Source organism: Maylandia zebra, linkage group LG17 (genome assembly GCF_041146795.1).
Source record: "Maylandia zebra isolate NMK-2024a linkage group LG17, Mzebra_GT3a, whole genome shotgun sequence".
Classification (NCBI taxonomy): Eukaryota; Metazoa; Chordata; class Actinopteri; order Cichliformes; family Cichlidae; genus Maylandia; species Maylandia zebra.
The window spans coordinates 20741276-20768752 of NC_135183.1; the positions used below are offsets into that span (position 1 = coordinate 20741276).

General features: G+C 40.2%; 1 protein-coding gene across 1 annotated transcript; it reads left to right on the forward strand.

Annotated features, from left to right (window-relative positions):
- The first annotated feature begins 4792 nt into the window (after positions 1 to 4792).
- Positions 4793 to 15109, forward strand: LOC101482282 (uncharacterized). Its single transcript, XM_024805692.2, has 2 exons — positions 4793 to 5068; positions 13138 to 15109. Exons 1-2 carry the CDS (start codon positions 4897 to 4899, stop codon positions 14307 to 14309), a joined length of 1344 nt encoding a protein of 447 aa, XP_024661460.2. The 5' UTR covers positions 4793 to 4896; the 3' UTR covers positions 14310 to 15109.
- The last annotated feature ends 12368 nt before the right edge of the window (positions 15110 to 27477 follow it).

Consider the following 27477-nt stretch of genomic DNA (forward strand, 5'->3'; position numbering starts at 1 on the left):
GAAAATTCTCTGACCTCAGAAGAGCTTTCCACTTTCAGTCCATTTTAAATGAGCTTTAGCCCAAAGAAGACAGCAGCATGACTGGATCATGTTCATATATGGCTTCCTCTTTGTATGATAGAGCTTTTGTGCTCACAAACAGGGATTTCTGGAGGTGTTCCTGAGCCCATGCAGAGCTTTCCATCACAGAGCCAGGTCTGTTTTTAATGTGGTGCTGCCTGAGGGCCCAAAGATCATAGGCATCCAGAACTGACTGATGGCTTTGTCCCTTGCGCACAGAGATTTCTCCAGATTTTCAGTCTTTTGATCATATTTTGTGGGGCAAATGATGAGATATTCAACCTCTGTCCATCATCTGAGAAACTCTGTCTCTCTAAAATCCTCCCAGTCACATTACTGACCATTTGCCACGTTAAACTACTTTTCCAGCCTTCTGTTGCCCGGGTTCCAAATTTTCTGAGACCTTAAATAGAATTCAGATTGAGCTGATATTTTTCTTAAAATATTCTTAAAATAATATTTCTTTTACTCAGTTGAAACTTTTGATGTGTTTTCTGTTTTCTATTGTGAATTAAACATATGAGATTTGCACATCACTGCATTGTGTGTTTTATTTACATGTCACACAGCATCCCGACTTTGTGTTTGTATGTGGCCGACATGAAAGCCACTGGATTCCTCTACAGCTTGTTCTTGTGTTGTAAGAACCAATAGTATAAACTTACGAGAAAGCTTGCTGTGCGTTTTCATTTTAATTTCCATTTTTTCTTCTTTCTACACTGTTGTTGTGTCATGCTGATTTAGGCCCAGGGGCCAGAGAGTTCATTTTCATATTTTCTATTTGAAAATAAATAAATAAAGAAGCAGCAAAAGCAACACCCCTCTGTTTTGCTCTTTATTTTCTGCTCGACGAGTGCCTTGGAACACCTTCCTTTTGATTTATGGCTTCGCTGTGTTTATCCTGCGTAGCTCAAAGGACAGGTCACAGATGAAAGCACTATCCACATATACTCTAATATCATACGTGCGGCTATTTATTTCCACAGGAAACGCTGTTGAGAGCGTGACTCGTTACTCACCAAAACCTGCGGCAGCCTTGGGCAAAAGCCAGACAAAACGTTCTGCATTCACACCGGCACGCAGTGTTCAGGTCAGGCTTCACCAAGGACAGAAGGGCGCTGGGAGAAGAGATTAGGGAGCTGGGTACTCATAACAAAGCCTCGTTCTCTCTCAGAGTCAGAGAACTGCAATGGCCAAGAATCACATCTAGTCCTTGAGTGGTGATACTGCAGGCCGGCTGTCACCCAGCTCTAATATGTTGGCCATAAAGCAGCCACTACGACCTTCTCTGGAAAGTGAGAAAAAACAGAGAAAACAAACCCAGCTTCATGTTTAAAATTCCAGCTTGTTGTAAATATTCTTTCTTCGCCGGAGGCATAAAACGCCTCCAATGGGGAGCAATTCAAAGAGAGAAAACATGGCAGGGCTGGATGGAGGCTTTACACTGGGTTTTATGTCCGGTTGTGATGTCGAACAGATCCTGCAGGAGGTACAGAGGTTTCCTGACAATTTTATGTTTGTATATCAGCAGGAGAAATTTAATGGTAGCAGCACTGATTCACACACTACTATCATACCTGCCTTATAAAAGTTTTAGTGATGGTGAAACAAAGTTATGTGTAATGAAAACAGAGAAGAGGACACGATAAAAATACAAAATTCAAACTGACAGCAGTCATTTCCATCAAACTTGGCTGATGATTTTATTAAAAATCAAATTCAAATTAGATAAAGCTTCTAAATAATTTCCCATAAGATTTTCAAGACTTGCTTCTAAGATATTTTTTGGCTGTTTTGGATTTCTATAGAAAGCGTCACATGTGTAACCTTCAGTGTCTCTATAGCCAGCTTATGTGGTATCATAGGAGGGGCCAGGCCAAACCAAGCTCCATGGCTAAGGACCAGATAATCCTGCACCAAGTGAGGTGACTTCATTCCTTGCTTTGAATCACTTGTAGCCTGACCACACACCTGGGACTAATTTGCCTCTGGAGACCAGGGAAAACAGCCCCTGGGATCATTCGAGATCATGTCATTCAGGAGAGGCTCAGAGGAGAAAGGTGACTCACTGAAAAGAGCCAGCTGAGGTGGCTTGGGTACTGACTAGGACCTTATGGATGTCTGCTAAGTAAGGTGTTTTGGGTAGGCCCAACTGACCCAGTCACACACTGGACTGTTTATGCCTCTCAGCTGGCTTGGTAAATCCTTGGTATCCCCATCAGAGGAGCTGACCAGGAAGTCTGCTCTAGTTAGACAGCTGCCTCCATAATCTTGACCTGGATAAGTGACAAAAGAAGAAGAAGATTGAAATACAGAAAATGAATATTATTTACTACCTGGAGAAAGTTTGAAACTCTTATAATGCACTTTATACTATACACATTAACGTTTTTGTACCTATAGTATCTCACTCATACACCAGCGCTTATACCAAAAATCAAATTGAACTTTATTTACAAAGCCTTAAACCTTCTTATTAAATTAATTTAATGTGTTTGAAATTCTTTTTTTTAACTGTTATGTTATTAATTGCATTCAATTGCCTGTATTTTTTTATGCTAAATAAATGGAAATAATAACAGAAAAAATTAAACTCCACCTACATACTTCCGGACATCCACCGACATCCGGCGGAAATAAATTGAAACCGCTGGGCGTGTCACTAGCTGTGTCCCTTCAGCCAGTTAGCCGATGATACAACTATTTTCCTAAATAACCTGAATGAAATCCCCAAAATTCTGCAGATTATTGAAACTTTCTCAAAAGCTTCAGGGTTAAATCTAAATTTAAACGAATGTGAGATCTTACCCTTAAATGATTGTACTATTTCTAACACTTTTAATATTCCTGTTAAATCCACTGTCAAATATTTGGGTGTGTATATAATCAAGAATAAGACTGATTTAGATTACCTTAATATTTGGGAGAAAATCCAAATTTGTAGAACTTATTTAAATAACTGGGCTCAGAGACTTATTGATTTTGGGTAGAATTTTTCTCACCAAAATGGAAAGGCTAGTATATCCTGCATATGCGGTAGGAGTGCCTAAACCAGCAATCAAATCTAATAACCAGCTAAACTTTGATTTTATATGGAAACGCAAAACCCACTATATTAGGCAAGGTAATTTAGTCAAACATTTTGAAGATGGACGTTTGCAAGCTATTGAATTTGACAGCTTAAATGGCACCCTAAAAATAAATTGGCTAAGAAGTCAAAATAGCCTTTGGTTTCACATTCCAAGCAAAATATTCTCAGATCTAGGCGGAATTAATCTTTTACTTAGATGTGATTTTGACATAAAACAAAACTCCCCATAAAGCTTTCTTCCTTTCACCAGCAAGTTTTATTATACTGGAAATTAATATACAAACATAAGTATAGCCCACACAACACTCCCCTATGGAACTGTCGTTACATAAACGTTGGAAACAAATCAATCTTTATCAAAGAAATGGTACGATAAGGGCATCTGGTCAGTGATGCATTTGTTAAATGATAGAGGTAAATTTTTATTAGAAGATTTCACCACGAATTATAATCTGCAAATAAATAACAAAGAATTTCAAAAAATTACTAAGGCTATCCCTCAAAACATTCTATGTACAGCATATAATCTTTTTCAAGACCCTGACTATAGATCCCCTGACCTCCCTGAACTCTTGGTAAATGGGCATAACATTACAGCTAACAGTCTAAAAAACTCCCAAATTAGGGAATTATTTATTAATGTTTTTTCCCTTATAGATCCAATCCAAATTCCATTTCACATCTGTTCTCTTGTGATCAAAAGAAAGAGATCAGAAAAAATTACCTTAAACTTCCCATTCCTCCCAAAGCTAAGGGATTGATAATAGCTTTGTTATTGATAATAATTCTTGCTCTTTTTGTGATGGGGATATTGAATCAACAGAACATTTATTTTATAATTGTATATTCTGTAAAGCCCTGTTGAACGATGTGCACTACTGGCTCTTTCCAAAGATTCCAAACTTACTTGAATTTTCTAAAAATGATATTAACTTTGGTTCTCTAAGAAAAGAAAATAAGCTTGAAAATGTTCTAAATGTAATAATTATTATGGGCAAATTCTTCATTCACAAATGTCGTTTTCTGAAAACAAAGCCGTCCTTTTTTACTTTTCACAAAGAACTCTGCCTCTTCCTCTCATCTGTTACATTTATGGATAAAAAACAAGCTCTGGATCTGAATCATATGATTATTCAACTAGATCTGATAGAAAATCCCTAACCCTAACCCTGACCGAGCGAATGAACCCTACTGTAAACTGAATCAGCCCCATTACAAACGTGTGTTAAATTGCTTTAGTGATAGTCGAGTGTGTTTATGCTTCTGTGTGGAGAGGATTGATTGGAATAGTGATGATGATTTCCACTATCACTGTCAATTGTCAGTAAACACTTCATCTGGCTGATTAATCTACACGTGAGATATTACAAAGTCTGTATTATTAACTCTGTAATTAGGCGCCATTCTTCTTATTTTACGGCGCTGTTGTTCAATCGGGGAACGCTCTCTGTTGAGGAGAAAAGCATGAATTTCTTTGTATACGGATTATCCATTGTTTAAATGTCCCGGTAGTCGAAAAGGAGGCAGAGCTGCTGAGAAATGCTAGGAGCTAACTGGGCGCTAACCGTATCATTCAAATATGTCGCAATGTTGGCAAAGAGAGGAAGTGACGTAAAAATTTGCGCATGCGGGGTACTGATAGGGTTTCCGGTACGGATCGGGTAGTGACAGTAGCGTTAGCCTGTTATTAACCTTGTTGCGGATGGCTGTGTAGCCGATGAGTGTGGCAAATTGTTGCAGCAGCAATGTCTTCAGTTGGTGGGTGGAGGAGCGTCATTGGTGTGAGGCTGGATGGAGCATTTGAGGGAATCTTCACAGAGTTTGAAAGTAAAATGGAGCAGTGCGAGACAGAAGTGGAGCATCAGCGCAGACTGCTGGAAACCATCCGGAACCCCGAAATAAAGCTGCACAGAATAGGTGTGTAACATACAGCACGGCAGCAGGTGTGTTTCAGCAACATGTCACCTGGTTTAAGACAAGAAACGTTTCGTTTATGTCGGCATGTGGACACAGAGAGGGCTGACTGCAGAACATTAAAAACACGTGTTTTTTGAATGGAGTTTGGTGTGAGTGCTGGAGTTAGGAAAAAGTGAGCTTTTACAGGGGCTCATTATTCTACTAGGAGTCAATAAAATATTTTTTAAAGAGAAATATAACTTTTATGAAATAAAACCACACAGCCAAAACGTCTTGGTGCATTCTCAATCATCCAGGTAAGTAAATCTCCAAAAGTTGATTCTGTTCATCTGGACGTAGCTACGTCCAGATGAACAGAATCAACTTTTGGAGACACACAGCCAAGACATTAACCCACTCTTAGGCTCTGTTAGAAAATAATAAATTAAATATTAGACACATTGCTATAGAGTCTGTCCTTAATGGCACTTTATGTTATCCTATTGTCAGACAGTTCAACATCTGACCCATTAGAATTAGTGCAACTTTAAAGCATAATATTAATATATTATAGTATAATGTTCTGTTCAACCCCCTCTCATTTACCTGAAATTTTTATGGTTTAAAATTGGGACAGTTTTATGGTGAGAGAGAACTTCAGGCTTTTATTTTGAAAAGTTGTTGACATCAGAATCAGAATACTTTATTGATCCCTGGGGGAAATTATTTACATATTATTATTATACATATACATGTTCAAACATTTTCTCAGATTTCAGTGTGTGAGGGGGAAATTGTGGACCATCAGATTTTAAAAATTGGAGATGGGCAAAATTGAATGGCCCTTATGCTTCCAGACTTCCGTTTAGCTTGAAATTGCATTTGTGCCCTGCCCTGCAACAAGTGACGAAAGAGGAGTTAAGAAAATTGTAAGTCAACAGGAAACACCTGGAAGATGTGAGGGTCGAAACAAACTACCATACAGTGGGGCAAAAAAGTATTTAGTCAGCCACCGATTGTGCAAGTTCCCCCACTTAAAATGATGACAGAGGTCAGTAATTTGCACCAGAGGTACACTTCAACTGTGAGAGACAGAATGTGAAAAAAAAAATCCATGAATTCACATGGTAGGATTTGTAAAGAATTTATTCATAAATCAGGGTGGAAAATAAGTATTTGGTCACCTCAAACAAGGAAAATCTCTGGCTCTCACAGACCTGTAACGTCTTCTGTAAGAAGCTTTTCTGTCCCCCACTCGTTACCTGTATGAATGGCACCTGTTTGAACTCATCATCTGTATAAAAGACACCTGTCCACAGCCTCAAACAGTCAGACTCCAAACTCCGCCATGGCCAAGACCAAAGAGCTTTCGAAGGACACCAGGAAAAGTATTGTAGACCTGCACCAGACTGGGAAGAGTGAATCTACAATAGGCAAGCAGCTTGGTGTGAAAAAATCAACTGTGGGAGCAATCATCAGAAAATGGAAGACATACAAGACCACTGATAATCTCCCTCGATCTGGGGCTCCACGCAAGATCTCATCCCGTGGGGTCAAAATGATCATGAGAACGGTGAGCAAAGATCCCAGAACCACACGGGGGGACCTGGTGAATGACCTGCAGAGAGCTGGGACCAAAGTAACAAAGGTCACCATCAGTAACACACTACAACGGCAGGGAATCAAATCCCGCAGTGCCAGACGTGTTCCGCTGCTGAAGCCAGTGCATGTCCAGGCCCGTCTGAAGTTTGCCAGAGAGCACATGGATGATACAGCAGAGGATTGGGAGAATGTCATGTGGTCAGATGAAACCAAAGTAGAACTTTTTGGTATAAACTCAACTCGTCGTGTTTGGAGGGAGAAGAATACTGAGTTGCATCCCAAGAACACCATACCTACTGTGAAGCATGGGGGTGGAAACATCATGCTATGGGGCTGTTTTTCTGCCAAGGGGACAGGACGACTGATCCGTGTTAAGGACAGAATGAATGGGGCCATGTATCGTGAGATTTTGAGCCAAAACCTCCTTCCATCAGTGAGAACTTTGAAGATGAAACGAGGCTGGGTCTTCCAACATGACAATGATCCAAAACACACCGCCCGGGCAACAAAGGAGTGGCTCCGTAAGAAGCATTTGAAAGTCCTGGAGTGGCCTAGCCAGTCTCCAGACCTCAACCCCATAGAAAATCTGTGGCGGGAGTTGAAAGTCCGTGTTGCTCGGCGACAGCCCCAAAACATCACTGCTCTCGAGAAGATCTGCATGGAGGAATGGGCCAAAATACCAGCTACTGTGTGTGCAAACCTGGTAAAGACCTATAGTAAACGTTTGACCTCTGTTATTGCCAACACAGGTTATGTTACAAAGTATTGAGTCGTATTTTTGTTATTGACCAAATACTTATTTTCCACCCTGATTTACGAATAAATTCTTTACAAATCCTACCATGTGAATTCATGGATTTTTTTTTTTCACATTCTGTCTCTCACAGTTGAAGTGTACCTCTGGTGCAAATTACTGACCTCTGTCATCATTTTAGGTGGGGGAACTTGCACAATCGGTGGCTGACTAAATACTTTTTTGCCCCACTGTATATGGTAAAATGTTGATGAAAAAGGGAACTTGTCTAACTGTTTTTAGCTTTATTCGATGATTACGTTGCCTAGCGTGAGGCTTTGGCCTTCCGTCAAACAGAAACTGTGAGAACTAATCTTGTCAAGCCCGTTATGAATAATATAGGCTTACTCGCATTGCATTCTCTACAACGGTCATATCATAGTTATGCTTAGTGTATTACTAAGAAGTGTTTTGCTTGTAATAGCATACGTGCTTGCACAGTGACAGCTGTCACTAACTGTAACTGATGCATGTTATGTTATCTACTTACGCATGAAGGGGCATGGACCCTAACCCTGTTTTTTTAACCAGGAAGAACACCATGTGTGGTTGAGAAGTCTACAATTTTTTGGCTAATTCCTGGAAAGTCACTTGCTTAATGGAAATGTGTTAGGAAGAATAGAAAAAGTCTTAAGAAAGGAGATGTGCAGCGCTCAGAGGATCAGATCGCACTTACACTAGACTCGTCAACAGTGTTCTTCAGTGTTGAAACTACAATGTCCGCAACATGGACAAAATGAGCACATTTTCAAACAGAAACACAATATGACAAAAACATATAAACACGTGAATGTTAAAGAACATGGCACATGTGGCTCATAAAAGGCAGTAAATATATTTTTCTTTCCTTTCCACATTTTCAAAGTTGTTCTGTGACTGAAATATTCCCTTCATCCATCACTTAGCCAATTCAGGGTGTCTGTGGTGGCATATGCTTATGGAACGCCAGGACTGCCATAATGAATTAATTAAATATACCATTAAATAATTAATTAAATGTGGCAATAATTAATTAAAATTGGAATTAATTAATTAAATAAATAGTTATGACACATGTAATTAATTAATTATTGACACATTTAATTAATTATTTATGTATTTCACATTTTAATTAATTATTTACACATTTAATTAATTAATTATTGACACATTTAATTAATTATTTATGTATTTCACATTTTAATTAATTATTTACACATTTAATTAATTAATTATTGACACATTTAATTAATTATTTATGTATTTCACATTTTAATTAATTATTGACACATTTAATTAATTAATTATTGACACATTTAATTAATTATTTATGTATTTCACATTTTAATTAATTATTGACACATTTAATTAATTATTTATGTATTTCACATTTTAATTAATTATTTACACATTTAATTAATTAATTATTGACACATTTAATTAATTATTTATGTATTTCACATTTTAATTAATTATTTACACATTTAATTAATTAATTATTGACACATTTAATTAATTATTTATGTATTTCACATTTTAATTAATTATTGACACATTTAATTAATTATTGACACATTTAATTAATTATTTAATGATATATTTATTTATTTCATTTTGGCAGTCCTGACGCCTGGCTCTCATCATGAAATAATTTTATCTGTCAGCCTCACCCATCAAACTCAGGGGGCGGGGTTAACGCTGATCGAGTCAAAACCATTGCTTTGGCCTGGTGGCCATTGTTTCTAGCACACAACAACCGGCATGTGGAAGCTAACAGAACTGAGCTTTGAAAAACCCTGTTTGTGTGTCACCAAATACCGTTTTAATATTTTTTTAGCCGAGAATGTAGTGGTTTAATCTTCATGTGTCTGGTCGGTTTGTCAAGATACAGCCTCTTTGCAAAAGTGTTTCGATGATTTCGGAGATGTCTGCCCAGTCTCACGGCAAAGCGTGGGATAGACCCGCTCGCCTCGCAAGCAATCCCACCGACAAAGCGCAGGCCCTGGTACACAGCTGTAGTAACCCCCGCTGACTTCTTTTACTGAGGTTATATTTATCGGTGTTTTATTTCCTGATGTTCTTATGTGTCCTACGTGTTTCAGTCGCCAATTCTGAATTATAACTAACATTAAAAACATGTTTAAGGAGGAGAGAGAGCAAATAAATCTGTTTAACATCTGATCTTTGGGTTTTTGTTCAGTAATCAGCGTGACCTGTGTATAAACACATAAAAGAGATAACGTTGGTGTTTCCGTCATGTAGTAACTGCTGGCTTTAACTGTACAAAGGTTGTTCGACACTATGAAACACATACAGACTTCATGATGTTCGGCTAATATTTTTATTGTGAATATTAATCATGCTGACCTCGCTCTGTACACCACGCAGCGAGGTCAGCATGTCCACGATATCCACGATATCCTCAGCTCCATGAGTTAACACAAAGTTTCCCACCTGACTATCTAACTTCCAACTATTCCAGAGACGTGAAAATATACAGCATAAAGAAAAGTGTAAGAGACTCAGCAGCAGATTAGAATAACAGTTATACATTTAATAAACGAGCAAACCTGTTCCGACAATTTGAATTTGTATTCCCTCAGCTGCAGACTCGCTGCTGTTTAAATGTTTGAAAAGGAAGATTAGATATAAAAAACGTCAAACATAGACTCAGTCTGCCTTCACATTTGATATGAGGCCAGCACGTATAGTGGCCTCAGCAGGCTATTACTGAAATACACGTGCTATATCATAAACTATGATATAAACAGGGAGGTCCTATTAACATGTTTAGTTTTAAAGGACACCTTCCTGCCTTTAGTCTCATTCATGAGCAGTATTCGTTTTCTTCTAACATCCAGAAGTCTGCACGATGTGTTTCATAGTTTGTAACAAGCCTTTGACAGGTAAACATAACATGACCGAAAAAGCAAAAAAAAAGAAAAAAAAAGAGAGAGAGAGAGAGAGTGTTGACATAAGAAGAGAAAATTCTCTCAATTATGGAGACAGACAAATGGTTCATTTATGTTTGATGTGTGTTTATTCCTCCCTAAATATCGTCGGTGAAGTTTGCCATGCACGTCAGATTTTCCTGCGCATTTTTATACCTCTGCCAACAGAGAGAGAGAGAAAAAATCACATTCTAACAGACAGCTGGTGCTTAGAATACAGTTGAATAACTATTAAAAAACAGATGATATTTAGATGATAGTTCAGTCTAACACGTGCCAGTGAACCATTAAACGTCTGTGAAACTATGCAGTTATGAAACGTAACTTTAACCTCAGCCAAACCGATTTGCTCAGTTGTAAATAAAACAGCGAAGTAAACGTGACCCGACAGACAGAACCTGAGTGAATGAAGTCCAGCGTTTAACCACTGAGAGCTAAAACTCAGCTGAGGTTTGAAAGCTGTGTGCCGGTGATTGGACATCAGCCGCTGATAAAGCTGTTCGCCTATAAAGTGCTCTGTAAGGAAACAAGCTCCAGCAGCTCTGCGCTCGGGGAAAACACTATATTTACTTATCTTGTGCAGAAAAATGCGCTGACATTGCGTTATATCGAGTACCGGCTGCCCAGTTAAACTGTGACTATCACCAGGTAACTAGGCGTGTTTCTTGAATTAGCAGCAGGTGTTAAACAGCTGACAGATGAGGAGGAGGATGCATGCAGGTAAACTGAGGGTCTGTTGAGCTGATCGCTGGTTTCGTGAGAAAAATGTCAGCTCGTTCTTTATGTTACAGAAGCACAGAGACACAAGACCAGGTGGAAAGAGACGATCGTTCGGTGAAAATGAGAATCTGCGAATGCAACATGTGGAACACGGAGAGTGGAATATGTAAACAAACCGGTTAACGTAACCCCCTCGGTGCACTCTGCATGCTAACTGTTAGCAGAGCTAGTGAAATCTCTGAAAACATCTGAGCACTTTTGCAAACATGTTCTATGTTGACAACCTGACCAGACATACGTCGCGACATTCGCGGCTAAAACACTGTTAAAAGTGTAGCTGGTGACAGAAAAACGGGGTATTTTAAAACTACACCACCACCATTGCTGCCTGTGATTTGATCTGTATTCTGGGATACCTGGCTGCCCCAATTCTACACAAGCAATCGATTATCTAGGATCGACCTGTTTTGACTTACTTTGCACGGCAACCAATCAAATGTTAGAGAAGCTGCATGGGCAGCGTTAACCCCGCCCCCTGAGTTTGATGGGTGAGGCTGACAGATAAAATTATTTCATGATGAGAGCCAGGCGCCAGGACTGCCAAAATGAAATAAATAAATATATCATTAAATAATTAATTAAATGTGTCAAAATTAATTAAAATGTGAAATACATAAATAATTAATTAAATGTGTCAATAATTAATTAATTACATGTGTCATAACTATTTATTTAATTAATTAATTCCAATTTTAATTAATTATTGCCACATTTAATTAATTATTTAATGGTGTATTTAATTAATTCATTATGGCAGTCCTGGCGTTCCATATATGCTGGCAATACAGCTTCTATATTGTATTGCCAGCATAACTCTAAATGCTGCAGTGCAGCAGCAGATATTGCTAATGCAAACCTATAAAACTATAGCTTCCATACACTTTGATTATTTTAATACAGCTCATTATGTGGATTTAGAGGTTATATAAATTTATGTGAAGGCGAAACCTCGAGAAGAAGCGGGTGTTATTCTTTCAGTGGTGTCCAGTGTCTCCTCTGCTAAAGGAGGCAATAAAAGAAGCAGTGAAGCGCCTTTCCTTAATATTTAGAGAATGCAAACAGCTCTCATTATTAGCCAAGCAAGCTAAGCAAAACGAACTATTTGACAGCTCCCTTGTTGTTAGCCTTGAGTAACGCATTATCTTTACTTCACCTGAGGCTTTTCTCTAATATGTGCTTCCTCATCTCCTCCGTCCCGCTGGCTGTGACCCGGAAGTTAATGGCAAGAAGTAATGTTGAAGGATGCCTCAAATCCTGAAATGTATCAGGAGGACAGAGGAGAAAAGAGACTGCTGGAGGAGCAGCAAGCAAGGATGCACAGGAGGAGGAGGACTCTTTGAACACCCTCACTGTGTCTATACCCCTCACACTGCACCATTTATTTATGGTGGCCCTAAATATAAAATTATTTTATATCTTATTATATTGCCCGTTGTTTCTTTTCTTTTATCCTCTCCTCACTACCTCCCGTGTTGGCATGTTTGTTGGAAGGAACTAGGATCTCTTCCACTGCCTCACAAGGGTTTGTAGATGGGTATAGTGTGATCCACAAGCACACAGTAAGATTTGCAAATGCACACTCTAATCCACACACATGAAGCATTTTGACAACGCCTAAAACTATTTTACAATGAATAACAATATTATATAAATAACAGTAACTGATGCACTAACCTTTTAAGTTCATCGTGACAAATCGGATCATTTTGTCTTTCCAAACCTTCCTACAGAGTGTAAAACTACATGTAACATCCCCCTCGCTCACTTGCAAAACCTTAAGTACAGGTGCACCAGTGGGTGCGCAAGGATCCACTGGTGCAAGCTGAGTTCAAGTCCCAGTGGAAAACTGGGACACCTGGGTTCTTCTCTATACCTGCATTTTTTTTGTGTTTGTTCGGGGAGGGGAGGGCAAATGTCTCTCCACACCGTCACATCCCAACTATCGATCTGCTCACGTTTTGCCTCGTGTCCCTTTGTTCCTGTAGACCAACGCTGCATCTGTACAAAGAAGGAAGAGGAAATCTCTATCCAGGAGAAGAACGCCAGTCTGGATCCAGAGGATCAGAAACCTTCACTGATTAAAGAGGAGCAGGAGGAGCTGTGCATTAGTGAGGAAGGAGAGCAGCTTGTGCTAAAGCAGGAAAGTGATGCCTTCATGGTGACTCCTGTTTGTGAGGGCAGTGCCGAGCTTCTGTCCTGTTTTGTACCTGAGAGTCGAGAACAGGAAGGAGTCAAATGTGAAAACTCAGGAATGCCCTTAAAAACGGAGCCGAAACCAAAGAAAGTCTGTAACAACACAGATGAAAACACACAAGTCTGCAGGAATAGTTTACAAATAAAAGAACTTTGTGGTACTACGAATAATAATATAGATGGGACGCTTTACTCCTGCAGCTCCTGCACGGAGACATTTGAACATGAATCAACGCTTAAAAATCACCTACGAATCCACGCAGACGATGAGCCGTATTCCTGCATGACATGTGGGAAGGTTTTCAACTACAGCGCTTCCTTCAAGCTCCACATGAAAGTCCACACGGATGAGAGGCCGTGCTTCTGTGAGAAGTGCGGCAAAACGTTCAGAAGAAACGATAAGCTGCGGCTGCACATGAGAACGCACACGGGGGAAAAGCCGTACCTCTGCATCACCTGCGGAAAAAGGTTTAACGACCCGTCGGCGTTCAGGAGGCACACGGCCATACACACCGGCGAGAAGCGGCATTCTTGCAAAACCTGCGGCAAACGTTTTGCCCACAGCAACAGCTTTCTCTGCCACATGAGAACCCACACAGGTGAGAGGCCTTACCTCTGCACCACCTGCGGGAATAGATTTGTCAACGCCTCAAAGCTTAAAAGGCACACGAGGACCCACACGGACGAGAAGCCTCACGTCTGCAACACCTGCGGGAAGAGGTTCATTCGCCTTTCCAGGTTGACGAGTCACACGAGGATTCACACGGGCGAGAAGCCGTACTCATGCCAAATATGCCAGAAGGACTTCGCTTACACCACTTCCTTGAAGGTCCACATGAGAGTCCACACAGGCGAGAAGCCGTACGTTTGTGAGAAATGTGGGGAAAGTTTCAGTCAGGCGGGGAGCCTAACCACCCACATGAGAAGGCACGCAGGTGAAAAAAAAGTCCTGAAACACCTGTGAGGAGAAAATATGAGCGAAAATGAGTTGATTAGGTTTTGGTTTAAAGAGGGTTGTGTAACTTTACTGTGTGTTATACTGTACATGATGAGCCTGCCTTTAGATTCAAGTCTAATGTTGTGTTAATGTGGTGCGTCAGCGGTAATGCTCCAAGTGCTCGAGTTGCACTGCACAGCAGAGGACAACAAAAAAAAATGGCTTCAAGGTAAGAAAATAGAAGTCTGCAGTCTTTTTAATGACCAGCAGGAGGCGAGTCTGGACTCAAACGCTGGTTTTAGGTCATATTTCATAAAATGTTGTAAATTATGCTCTGTAATAAAGGCAGATGAGGATTAATAGAGTATATGTACTGTCTGAAATCCTGGGCAGAAGCTCCCCCACTTGTTTCAACACCAAGATGGTGAAAACCAGCTTGAGGCTTCGTGACATAATGTCATGGTGGATACATCCATCTTTTAGATGCAGTTTGTGGGGGCATCTTTTTATGATGAAATCCTTAAAATCTGAGAATTCACCAGCACTTCTGAAGTATTTCATCTCTAATCGTGATATATGTATGCGGGATTATGTGTTAGTCTCTCATGTATATTAGAGGACTACAGGCTTGTTTTTAATAAATAATATAAGATGGGAAGGAGTGATGAAATGAGAGGCCGGCTGGCTCTTGTGGTTCATCTGAATCAGTTGAAATCTGAAAAATCGACCCTGCCAGTTTTTGTTTTTCTTCTTTCTTTTTCTTTTGTAAACAAAAAAATGTAGTCTCAAAGAGTGTAAAGGACAATAAAAATTCTTTTCAATACAAATATCTTTTTCGTTTTCAATTATTCAAACATCACTTCCCAAATTACTGGATCAAATGATTATTGGACACCTACTTGTGACTGACATCAGATTACATACAGTAATTAATAGGACACGGCGTGCTTGGTAAATTTGTAATTGTTATATGAAGTAGTGTTTGACTATTTTATGATCTTAACTTAATTGTTTCTGGTTTTCATTAATAGCTGGCGTTAACTAGCTAGCTTGCTATGGAGAGGTTCACCTGCCACTATTGATTAAACACAACCTTTTACAGTACACGTGATGGACATTCTCAGCAGAGACAGATGTGACTGCTGTCTGAAGCCACTCTGTACAGCCAAGCCACCTGCAGCAACTGCTGCTGTGTCAGATTTTCATTGTCCCATCCCTCTTATCCATTTTTAAAGCTCCTTCTGACTTCATGGTCGTGGCAAGACAATGATTATTGGGACAGCTAGTAAAAACTATTTAAAAGTCAACTTCAACTTGACACTTTTGCTTATTAATTACGCTTGCACACAAGGTATTGAGGTGATATTCAACTGAATCTCTTTTTATTCAAGCATTAAGGAAATGTTCACAATACATTGGAGATATTTAGGGGAAATAAACACTAGACTCATGTCTGGGATAATAATGCTGATTTCAAGCAAAAAACTAAAAAGCCAATAAAAAAACAAACCTGAGGACAGAGGTGCGTACAGGTGAATTCTGAGTGGAAGCAGTACATGAAATGTACGTGATTGAGGAGCTGACTTGAACAAAATCAATTGGTTGCATTAAATATACACTCACCGGCCACTTTATTAGGTACACATGTTCAGCCACTTGTTGACATAGATTTCAGATCAGCCAATCACATGACAGCACCTCAGTGCATGACCTCCTGATCAAACGGCATCAGAATGAAGGAGGTGATTTAAGAGACTTTGAATGCATCATTATTGTTGGTTCCAGACAGGATGGTCTGAGCATTTCAGAAACTGCTGATTTGCTTTTTATTATTATTTTATTCAAACCTTGAAGCAGATGGACTGCAGCAGCAGAAGACCACACCACTCCTATCATCTAAGAACAGGAAGTGAGGCTAACTCCTTGGGTGAAGGTGGGTGGATTGTTCCCTGGCTCTTGCAGTCCACATGCTGAAGTATCTTTAACCAGGACTTTGAACCCCAAGTCGCCCTGACGGTTTCACCGGAGTGTGACTGTTAGCGGCCGACAAAGTGCCTGTGCATTGATAACAGTACTGTATGAGCTTCGAGATTCCCCATCATATGAGCATGAACCAAATGTCTTCATGCTTAATCTATTCTATGAAGAATTACAGCAGTTCAATGAAGTGTCAACTCAGTGAAGTGTCCAGCTAGTGTGTCTGCAACATACTCAAGTTATTTTCTTCACATTCTTCTTCTACTTAAAATTTCAGATTATTTCGTTAATATGAAGGACAGATGATAAAATATTTTATGAACACATGGATATGTATTCACTAAATTGTGCCTGGGCTATAACTGTGCATATATTTGCCTGGCCTGGTCCTTACCTGGCACTTATTTTCAGATGCAGCAACATCCTCCCTCTCCTCCACCTTCCTTTTTCAGCAGGTGACTTGTCCACGGTGTAGACAAGCATGCAGATAATTGCAGACTCACTCCTGTTTACCTATAATATCAGTGCTCAAGCTGACAGTTCATCACAGGCCAAAACAGCCCTCTGGCCACCAAGACATGTCCTGGTGTTCCCCACAGGCCACCGATCCGTATACTTTCACTACACATCACTGGAGGATCAAGTCGAATCAAAGCCCCCCTCCACTTGTTGTTGTGCTGGAGAAATGAACAGTCCTCTCTGCTTTTGCAATCCTTAAACCTGTTTCTATCCTCAAGAAAAATCTCAAAAACTGCTTACTGCCTGCCTGTGATTGCTTTACCGTCTGCTTTAACTGCCTGTTTGGTAAATCGTGGTCTGCTGAGCTTTTAATGGTTTGTTGCTGTGCTCATATTCTCAGCTAATTTACCTGTGGATCCATTTGTGGTGCAACATTCGGACATTTGCACTGCAGAGCTGTAGACGTACAAAAAATAAAGGCTGATACATTTATTTCATGATAAAGTAAGAATAAAAGAAATGACGATGTTTGGAGACAATGAGGGGAAATGCTGGGGTTATAGACACACACCTTCTAACAGAGTGCCGATTTCCTGAATTAAAAATGTGCATTTCTTTGAAAGCACTTTCATCTCAAAATACCAGCAGTCAGCAGCTTAAGTCCACCCACATCAGTGTCAACCATCAAACACCGGTGTGGGTCCAACCCCGTGTCAGCTCCTGAAATCTTTCATTAAATAAATCGCCCATAATTTCAATGCTTCCGGCCTTTGCCAGATCAAAAGGCAGAGCGTGGATTTCATCGGCATAAATTATTCAGTGCATCCTGTGACAGGTGGAGCTGTGGCACAACAAAAAAAAGGTACATACCTGTCATCCGTCTTGTTAAATATGAACAAATCGCCCTCTGTTTATGAACAGCGTATAGGACCTTGAGTCAGACTTGTGGGGATGTAACGCTTCCCTCGGCAGAATACTAAGCAAGGATTTTGGGTGTGTGAACATGGGCACAGTGGATTAGCATGGAAACAACACTGGCAACATCCACTAAAAACAATCCCTGCAGAGCAATTCAGAGTCATGAAGGGAAGCGTATCAGTAGCAACATGCACAAACACACATGCACTGCACATACAGGCCATCAGCCCCACTACACACACACACACGCACACACCAGTCTCGCTGGCAGTAATCAGAATGCAGTGTGTTTTTCACAGCGGTGTAATTCATCAAAGTGACGGCTGCCAATGAGTCTCAGTCAGCCAGACAGCCACAGCTAATCAATCATCAATCTACCTGCTCTTTGTCTGCAGCCACCGCTGCCATATTTCACGACACACACACACATTTATACACACAGTCTCCCTTTGTATGGTTGCCTTCTGCAGCTCCTTGTCCAGATCACTGTGTAGAGCAAGGCACTAACACGACCAGGGTTAGGAGTTTAATTCCCTCATTAAGCCGACTTGAGAGAGAAAGTAATTAAGCGCCCATCGTGTTTATTGAGGAAGACAGATGGGCGTTACATTAGTCGGATTTTATGAGCTCATATTTAATATCTTTAAAGGATTAGCCTCATGATGTTCTTCTTAGCTTATGTTAGCATAAAAATACAATTTGTCTGATTAACCTGTAAACAGACAGAGTGGGGCTGCAGGGGAACTCACAGGAAGTGAGTCTACAATGCAAGATTCAATAGTCACACCACAGGAATTTCTGCTTAAAGGTGCTTACTAGAAATGTTTCCATACGGTTGAGGTGTTTTGCCAAGAGTTTTTAGTAGAATAGAATATAATGGAAAAGAATAGAACTTTATTGTCTTTGTACATGTACAATAAAATTGTGGGTGCTATACACCAGCTGTGCCAGAATCAAATACAAATTGTAGACAGCAGGAATAAATAAGAAATATGGGAAATGTATGCAAAAATAAGAGAAAGACACACATTTAAGAACAAGTTCAAAGTGCTTGGAGAGCAAAGAAAAGACTTGGTCTATATAGAGTCTGTGTGTGTGTGTGAGTGAGTGGCCTGAGTGGTGAGGGTTACTCAGGCCGTGGATCAGATTGGTGAAGTAGGTGGGCAGGGGTGGGGTGTGGGGGCATAGTGTTTGTTAACAGTCCAAATGGCCCAGAGGGCAGTGATCAAGCAGGTGGTGGGTGAGGTGCAAGGGGTCATCTGTGATGGCCCTGGTTTTCCTGAGACAGGAGGCCTCACGGGGTGGCAGATGGCAGCCAATGATTTTTTGGGTGGTGTTAATTAACCTCTGTGCAGCCTTCCTGTTCTCAGGCGTGGCCCCTCCAGGCAGTAGGAGAGCTCGCTCTACACTAGGGGGCGGTAGAAGGCCACAGCATCTTCTGGTCCAGGTTATTCTTCCTTAGGACATAGAAGAAGTGCAGCAGCTGCTGGGCCTTCTTTACCAGGGCAATGGTGTTGTGGGTCCAGGTGACATAGGCAAAGACTTGTGTGCCCAGAAACCTGAAGGTGGAGATAGAATCCACCTGTTCTCCATTCATAGTCACAGGGGAGTGGACCTGTCTGCTCCTCCTAAAGTCCATTATGAGTTATTTTGTTTTAAGGACGTTCAGCTTCTGGTTGTTTTCTGAGCACCAGCAGGACAAGTTCTCTACCTCCACCCTGTATGCTGTTTCATCTCCATCAGAGATGAGCCGAACACCGTGGTGTCATCAGCATACTTGACGATGATGCTGGTTGGGTGGGTTCGTGTGCAGTCATAGGTGTACAGGGTGTAAAGTAAGGGACTGAGAATGCAGCCCTGCAGAGATCCGATGGTGAAGGACAGCGGGGTGGGAAAGGTGGAGGTCGGGTCGTACTGATTGAGGCCGGTTTGTGAAGAAATCTTTGTTCCAGGAGCAGGTGACAGTGCTGAACTGAAGGTTGTCCAGTTTGGTGTTGAGGATGTCTGGGATTACGGTGCTGAAAGCTGAGCTGAAGTCCACAAAGAGTATCCTCACATAGCTCCTGTTCTCCAGCTGGCTGAGCGCTCTGTGATGGGTGATGGTGATGGACCAATTTACTCTGTAGGGGGTGCAGGGGAGGGGTGGTATCAAACCAAGCAAAGACAGAGCCTGGATTTCACTAGTCAGCCAAGGTTTTCGGTTAGGAAAAACCCAGATGGTTTTGGTTATCATCATACTTTCTACACAGCACTTAATGTAGAAAAGGACAGACTGAGTGAAGGTCTCTGCTGTTCAAAGGACCCGTATGGCTGACCACCTTGAAATTTAGTATTATGTTGGAATTTTTCAACTGAATTCAATTCAGTTTTATTTATATGGCGCCAACAACAGTCGCCTCAAAGCGCGTTCATTTTGTAAGGTAAAGACTGTACAATAATACAAAGAAATTTTAAGATGATGTTGTGAACTTGTCGCTTACTGTGACTAAAAATGTAAAACTGTTTGTTTTTACTTGGGAAGCAACAAATTACAGATACTTCGTTTCTGTACTTAAGTAGAATTTTCTGTACTTTAATTAAGTACTTATTTTTCTAACTTTTTACTATTATTCCCTAATTTTTACATGAATATCTTTGCTTTCTATTCCTTACATTTTCAAAGCAAGCTGGTTAATTTATGTTCATTTATATAATTTGCAGTGGGGTCAAAGACAGGCAGGTAATTTCAAATGCAACGTTTCTGCCAGCTCAACACACATCAGCAAAAACACAAACACCACCTGTTTGTGTGCAGTTTGTCACACAGTGTGTTGCTAGCTGAAGTTCCAGCTGCTGTATTTCAGAGGGAGAGAAAAGAAAGCATGCTAACTTCACTCAGATGGAGAAAGATGTAAGAAAACAAGGGAGGAGGAGGAGAGGTTATATTTAACGATAAGGCCTGCTCAGTGTCATTTGATAAACTTCAGATTTAATGACATGTTATGTCACCATTTTTTATCACATATTGGACCTTTATAGGATGTGTTTTGATAAATTATGAATTTTCCTATTGTGAAATGTCCTGCACAACAAACTAAGCTGTACTAACTTTGTGTTATTCAAATGTTGCGTACTGTTGCAGTACTGTGGTGATTTGCACTGTAAAGCTCTGTGTTGGACAGGTGCTCAGTGGCTGTGGTTTTGTTTAACTGCGTTTTTTAAAATCCACAAAGAGCAGCAGGTCAACTGATCACAGCCTGAACTCAAAGAAAATTTCCTTCAGTTCACTTTAGAAAACATTGTGAGATTCTTTTCTCCATGGTGAGTCACTCCAACAGATCTTAGTGCTACTACATCTACTGAATCCCACTTTAACCCCAGACTTAACTCATTTTCCTGTTTAGATGTGGAGGCAAAGTCACCCTCTACACCTCAAGAGGTCTGGAAGTGTATGCAACAGAAAATAGTTTGGGGGGTTTTGTTCTCTAATAGAGTCAAGCTGAGTGCATTCATCAGAACTCAAATTTACATTCAAATAAGACTTGTTTTCTAATGCTAATATAATTTTATTGTCTTATTAATATAGCACAAGGTTCAGTTAGCTTTGCAAAAATATGATGCATGATGTTTTGGAGTGTTTCATGGGGTCCCACTGGATCATCCAGCTAATCCTTTCTTTGCATTAGCTGGACTTGACAATAGCTAACACCCCAGTATGAGATAACTGGTATCACAACGATGGTTATCAAATTTCTCTGGTAAGCCAGGCTCTCTGCTTCAGGCTCTGTGTGCACTCAAGTAAAACGGGCACAAAATGATCCTCATGAGTGCCGCAGACTCCATCCAGGGAGGCTATCAGATGATGATGATAAAGAACATACAGTGCATGTGGAAAACATCACTTGTTCCACATTTTGTCATGTTACAAAATTATTCCGAACTGGATTTAATTCATTTTTCACCTTTGAAATTCTTGCTTGGAATTCTAGTAAATTTATGAAAAAACACAAATATAATGTGTACATAATGGTGCGCTCCTGGATAAGTCAGAAGTCAGAATTTATGAGGTCCAGGGTGGAATTTGAATCTGTTATGTAACCTTAAACTCAGATTTCCCACTTGGAAGGCCCGACAACCCCGAGTTACCAAGATGGTGTCACTGAATATAAACAGAATTAAAACTGTAAGAGTTTTGTTCTGTACTGCTACTGTCGTGTGTTTGTGAGTCAGGTTCAAGCGCAGGCTCCTTTGTTTCTTGGCTGTCAGCTTTGGGTCATCGGCTTGTTGGAAGATAGATCTAGCTCCAGTCCAAGATCCAGGAAACATCAAGGTTGACCCCCAAAAAGTCACCAAAGAGCTCATGTTCAATACATTTTACACTGTTTGAAACATGAAAAGTCTACTTTTGAGTGTAAAAACCTGCAGTACCATTAATGTCCACTTGAGGCTTACTCCAAAAGTGAGTGAATCTCTATAGACTCCTATGTTAAAATCTCAAAATTACAGCATAAATAAACATGTTTGCAGCCTGATCCAAAAACCTGTTTTGGTTTCTATAGTTAACTTCCCCCCTTCATAAAAACTGCAGTAGGGTTGAATTCTTAATATAGCTGAAGCTTTTAAAATGTAATTGGCTTTGAGGTTTGGGCATTAACGGGAGTGTGCCAATGAGTTCCGACTAAGCCAATCACACAGCTGGACCTTTTATCAGTGTTTGTGCTGTTGACGCATTTTGGATAATTTAATAAGAAAGTCTTGAATGTGATTAATTGTACCGACACTGAACAAGACGTCTGCGCTTCAGAAAAGCTTTACAGGTGTTAATCGCCCCCAGAATTTCACCGAATCCTTAAACCATCCACTCAAGCCAGGTTACTGCAATCACTGCAATTAACCTCCTAAGACCCGAACTCTTTCATGGCATGCATTTTTAATTTCTCTTTGCTATTTGGGCTGATTGGGACCTGATGAATGTAAAAACAAAGAAATATCTTTTCACCTGTTGTAGAGGATATCAGGCCCTTGTAGAGCAAAATTTAATACTGTGGTCTAGACAAGCCAAAATGTGATGTCCACATATGTGGACGCCAGGTCCTAGGATGTTAATTCTTCTACTACTACCACTATACACCTGTATAGCCACTTAAGTTTGTTGTATGATGTTAAATTCTCAGCTGAAATGTATGATTAGTGGGACTGCTCCTCTGAAACAGTTGGCAGCTTTGGAGGAATAAATTATGTGGTACGAGGCATTTAAAGTAGGGGGCAATTAATCTTACCTAGCGCATTGTCCAGGTTGTTAACAAGTCCTGTATTGATGTAAGTGAGATATGCCATTTGTACCTTAATGGACTTGAGGAATTGCTCAATTTGTTTCTTCCATAATTGAAGAGAAGATGAAACCAGTTCTGTATGATTCCCTCCGATCAATATTCACTTTCTACTCCTGTATCCTGTCAGAGAGGAACATAATTGGTGCGTCAGCGGATTTAGTTTGCAGAGGCTTTAACTAACCCTTTGTTCCATACATCTCACTCTGCTTATTTATTCTAATTTCAATTTCAAGGCAAATCTACTTTGAATACAGTTATTTTTAAATCTATTAGAGCAGTTACGGTTGAAAAATAAGACTGATTTTCCATATTTTGGGAGTAGATGAAGGCTTTCTTCCTTCAGTAGCTGGTGTGCTGGATCATTGCCTCCCTCATTCTTTCTATGAAATACAAAACACTGTTATTCTGTCTCTTCAAAGGCTTCATTACAGAGACTACGAGAGAAAAGGTTTTTACACGGAGAGAAATGAAGTGTGGGGAGTGGGTGTGCTGCTGAAAAAAAATGGTTTCATTACACGGGGAGGGAGTGAATGAGGTTTTTAAATAACATCCTAAATGCACCTTGGTTCATTGTGCTGTCCCGCTCTCTCATGCTATTCAATTTACATCCCACTGCCTGATGTTATGCCTGTCCTTTTTTATTTCATGTCTCTGTGTGACACATGCTACAGTTAGATTGATGGGCTGATCTATGGGGACAATATTTGGCCTTAAAATTTAGTCAGCCTGTGTTATAATGGCCGGGTGTTTTTTTCTTGTATTTTTTGTTCTTTTGTTTTATTTTCATAAAAAACAATGTCTTCAAATTACAAAAGGATGATTATCTTTTGCTCCCAGTGTTGGAAGTGTTTTAAGGAGCACAGTGTGTTTCTTTTGAGAAACAAGTATGAAAATCTGATTTAATCAAGGGGTCGCAGTCAGTCCATGCTGGAAACAAGGCATTTACGGACCTCAATCAAACCATTATTTTATGCTTGTGTATTTCTTTCACTGGGAAACATGCTGATAAGAATGCCTGTGATCTGAAAGCAGCATGCGCAAAATGATGTTAGCTTTTCTCTTCAACCAGCACAGACTCAAAAGTCTGCTAGCATGACTGTGGAAAATGTGTTTTGAGTGGAATGCTTCTGCTACACATACACATTCACATATGTTCACGATGTATTTGTGGAGTACCCGAGTCTCCAATAAGGGGCAAGTCAATGTAGAAGTGCCAAAAACTGCCATTTGCCAACAGATTCTTCCATTAAAATACTTTAAAGACTCAAAAAGCATATTTAGAACCTGGTGCAACAGATGGTTAGTTTTCACCTTAATGTTTTGGGGGTTTTGGGGGTTTTTTGTGTGTGTGGGGGGGGGTTAACTCATCTCGAAGGACAAGAGCCTCACCTCTGCTAAGAGGTGTCATTAAACTGGTTAATTTAACCATGTTTAGCCTTTTTTTTTCAATATATTTTTATTGATTTTATGATTGAGCAGCATACAACAATCACCTTCAAAAGAACACAATAGAAGGTGGACGGCAAGTCAACAAGGTGGTAATACAACATACATGAGGTGGTTGTAGCTCAGGTGGCAGAGCAGGTCAGCCACTAATCAGAAGGTCGGTGGTTCGATCCCAGGCTGCATCCTCGCTGCATGCCAAATATCCTTGGGCAAGATACTAACCCCATGTTTGCCTACTGGTGGTGGTCAGAGGGCCCGGTGGCGCCAGTGTCCGGCAGCCTCGCCTCTGTCAGTGCGCCCCAGGGCAGCTGTGGCTACAATGTAGCTTGCTATCGCCAGTGTGTGAATGTCTGTGTGAATGACTGAATGTAGTGTAAAGCGCTTTGGGGTCCTATGGACTAGAAAAGCGCTATACAAATGCAGGCCATTTACCATTGCCATTTACATAAATGTTAACCTTGTGTTGTCCATGGGTCATTTTTGTCCTCTAAAGAAATCTTTTGCTATCAAAAATGTATTTGTTATTCATCAAATGGGCTGAAAATAACAGAAGTTATTCATTACTATACTATGAATGATTGGAATAAGTTTCAAGTAATTTGATTTATTTATGTGGTTTTTATTGAATTTTATAACGTTGTCTGCCCTCGTGGACAAAAATGACCCCAAAGTACAAAGTGTTGCAAAGAGCCGTATTTTCACACCATACTGTTTTCAAACATCTTTGATCTTGGATCACTGATGTGTGGGGTCAAGCACTGGTCATAACAACCACAACAGGCAGCACAATGAGGAGGCAGGTGCTCTATATTCAATGAAATTTTATTTATACAGCGCCAAATCACAACAACAGCCGCATCAAAGTGTTTCGTATTGTAAGGTAGACTCTACAATAATACATACACAGAAAGTATCCTCAAAAGCCTCCATTGCACTGGAGATTTGCATACTTTGATGAGCATACTTTTTTTTACCATGTTGTGCAAAGCAATGACCAGTAGGACAAAGCACATATTGTCCTCTAGTATAATGAGGAGGGAGAATCAATGTTCAGGAAGATCCAGGGTTAGAAGATATAGAAAATATTGTCAATATTTAGAGCACATGCTACCCTTTCTCTGAAAAAGCACATCAGCCACCTGCAGAAGTGGAAGAAGGCTATGAAGTGAAGAAAAGTGATGAAGAATCTGAACTATGTTCAAGTAGGTTCTCAGGCATCCAGGACATGGTAGTCTGAGGAGCTTGGAGAGAAAGTGACTGGGCTTCTTGAAGTTTCTTGAATTTTCAGAATGTGAAACTGAAATAGAAGATGTGTCAGAGGACTACACATCATCCATTTCAATTATGATGAAGACAAAGAATCAAGCAGGAAAGAGGAATCAGCTGAGACAGAGGAATATTTGCAGTAACGTGAGGAAACACTGATCTGGTCTTCTAACCTTCCCAGTGACAGACGATGCATGACTCTCTCATGTGCCTCAGAGAAAGATGATCTACCACAGTCCAAGCACATGTGCCAGGTCCCATACTCCTTCAGTGGCTTTTCTACTCGAGTACTGAAAGCATTATACACAGTGTATTCTGCTTGTATTCTGCTTTTTAACGTTCACATGCCAATGGATGCATCAGAGACCAAGTTGGGGTTCAGTAACTTGCCCAAGGACACCTTGGTAAGAACTCCAGACTAGAGCACACAGAGATTGAACCAACAACCATCCAATTAGCAGATGACCTGCTCTACAGCCAACTCAATGATGAACAAGGAGGGACAACAAGAGAGGAAGAAAAATGGACCGAATGCAGCTGTAGGCATATGTGGGTGTGTTGATTCTTACTGCCGTGCATCCAGTAGAGTCGCTACGGCCAGTTTATGACATCCTGAGTCTGGTAGAGAAGTTTTCATGCTGACACAAGATTAATCATAGAAGCACAAAAAGGACATAATTTCTTGATAAAGACACAATAGATGATCGTCGTTCATGACACAAACGTGCTCCCATTTGAGGTGTATGATGTGTGTTGGTGTTGACTTGACTTGAAACACAAGTGGGTGTTCCTCCTGCTGTGATGTAAGATCCTGGTACTGATGTGACTGTATGAGCACCAAGTCCCCTTCAGAGGACTCTGTCCCCTCCAACAGAACATCCAAGTAAACCAGGGAACTTTGAGACAAAAACATGGGCAGCATGTGATGCAGGTCCAGCTGTACATGGAACATGCTCGTGTGCGATGGCAAACCGTCTGTCCTGCAGTCAGGACACGAGTTGTCCCTAACATTGCAGGTTTCCAAAAGAAAACAATCACCTGTAACAGCTTGTTTACTGTATATGCCCTTTGGCCTGCAACTGCAGAAAGAATGCTGTCCATGATGGGACCAGTGCAGAGGAATAAACCTGAGCTTCCTCCTGCACTTGGGTCAAATATGGACACGCCTTTGTCCTCATGAAAGTTTGCCTTCACTCAGACTCATGCCCTCCTACCATGCCAAAATATAGAAAACTGTCAGGCAATGAGTTGGAATAAAGTTGAATAAAACCTTGAAACACAGAGATGGATGATATTTTATACTTGTTGCTTCAAAGCAAACGGGGTCATTTTTGAGCCCTGAGGACCACAGGTGTGATTATGTGCTGCCATTTAAAATTTATAAATGGTTCAAAAAAAGAATTCTCACTAAAGTTCAACATACAGCACTCTGTATGTTGAACTTTAGTGAGAATTTTAAAAAAAAATTTTTTTTTTAAATATTTAATTTTATTAAATATTTAATTTTCTTGTTTTATTTTCGCTAAAAAACAGGGTGTATTTTTTGTAAAGAAGGTCTGGTGGCCCTAAAATGTAAAATGTTGGGTAAATTTTGTGTTAATGTGTTGGTCTTAAGTAAAACTAAGGTGTAACACTGAATTGATTGACAATTTATACTTTTTACTTTAAAAAACAGTCAAATGAAGTGGGGACATTTTTGACCCCTGAGGACCACCAGTGTGATTATTTGCTGCCATTAAAAATTTTCAAACGCTTGAAAAAAAACTTTCTCACTAAAGTTCAACATACAGCACTCTCTAGTTATTCAGATAGTCAAA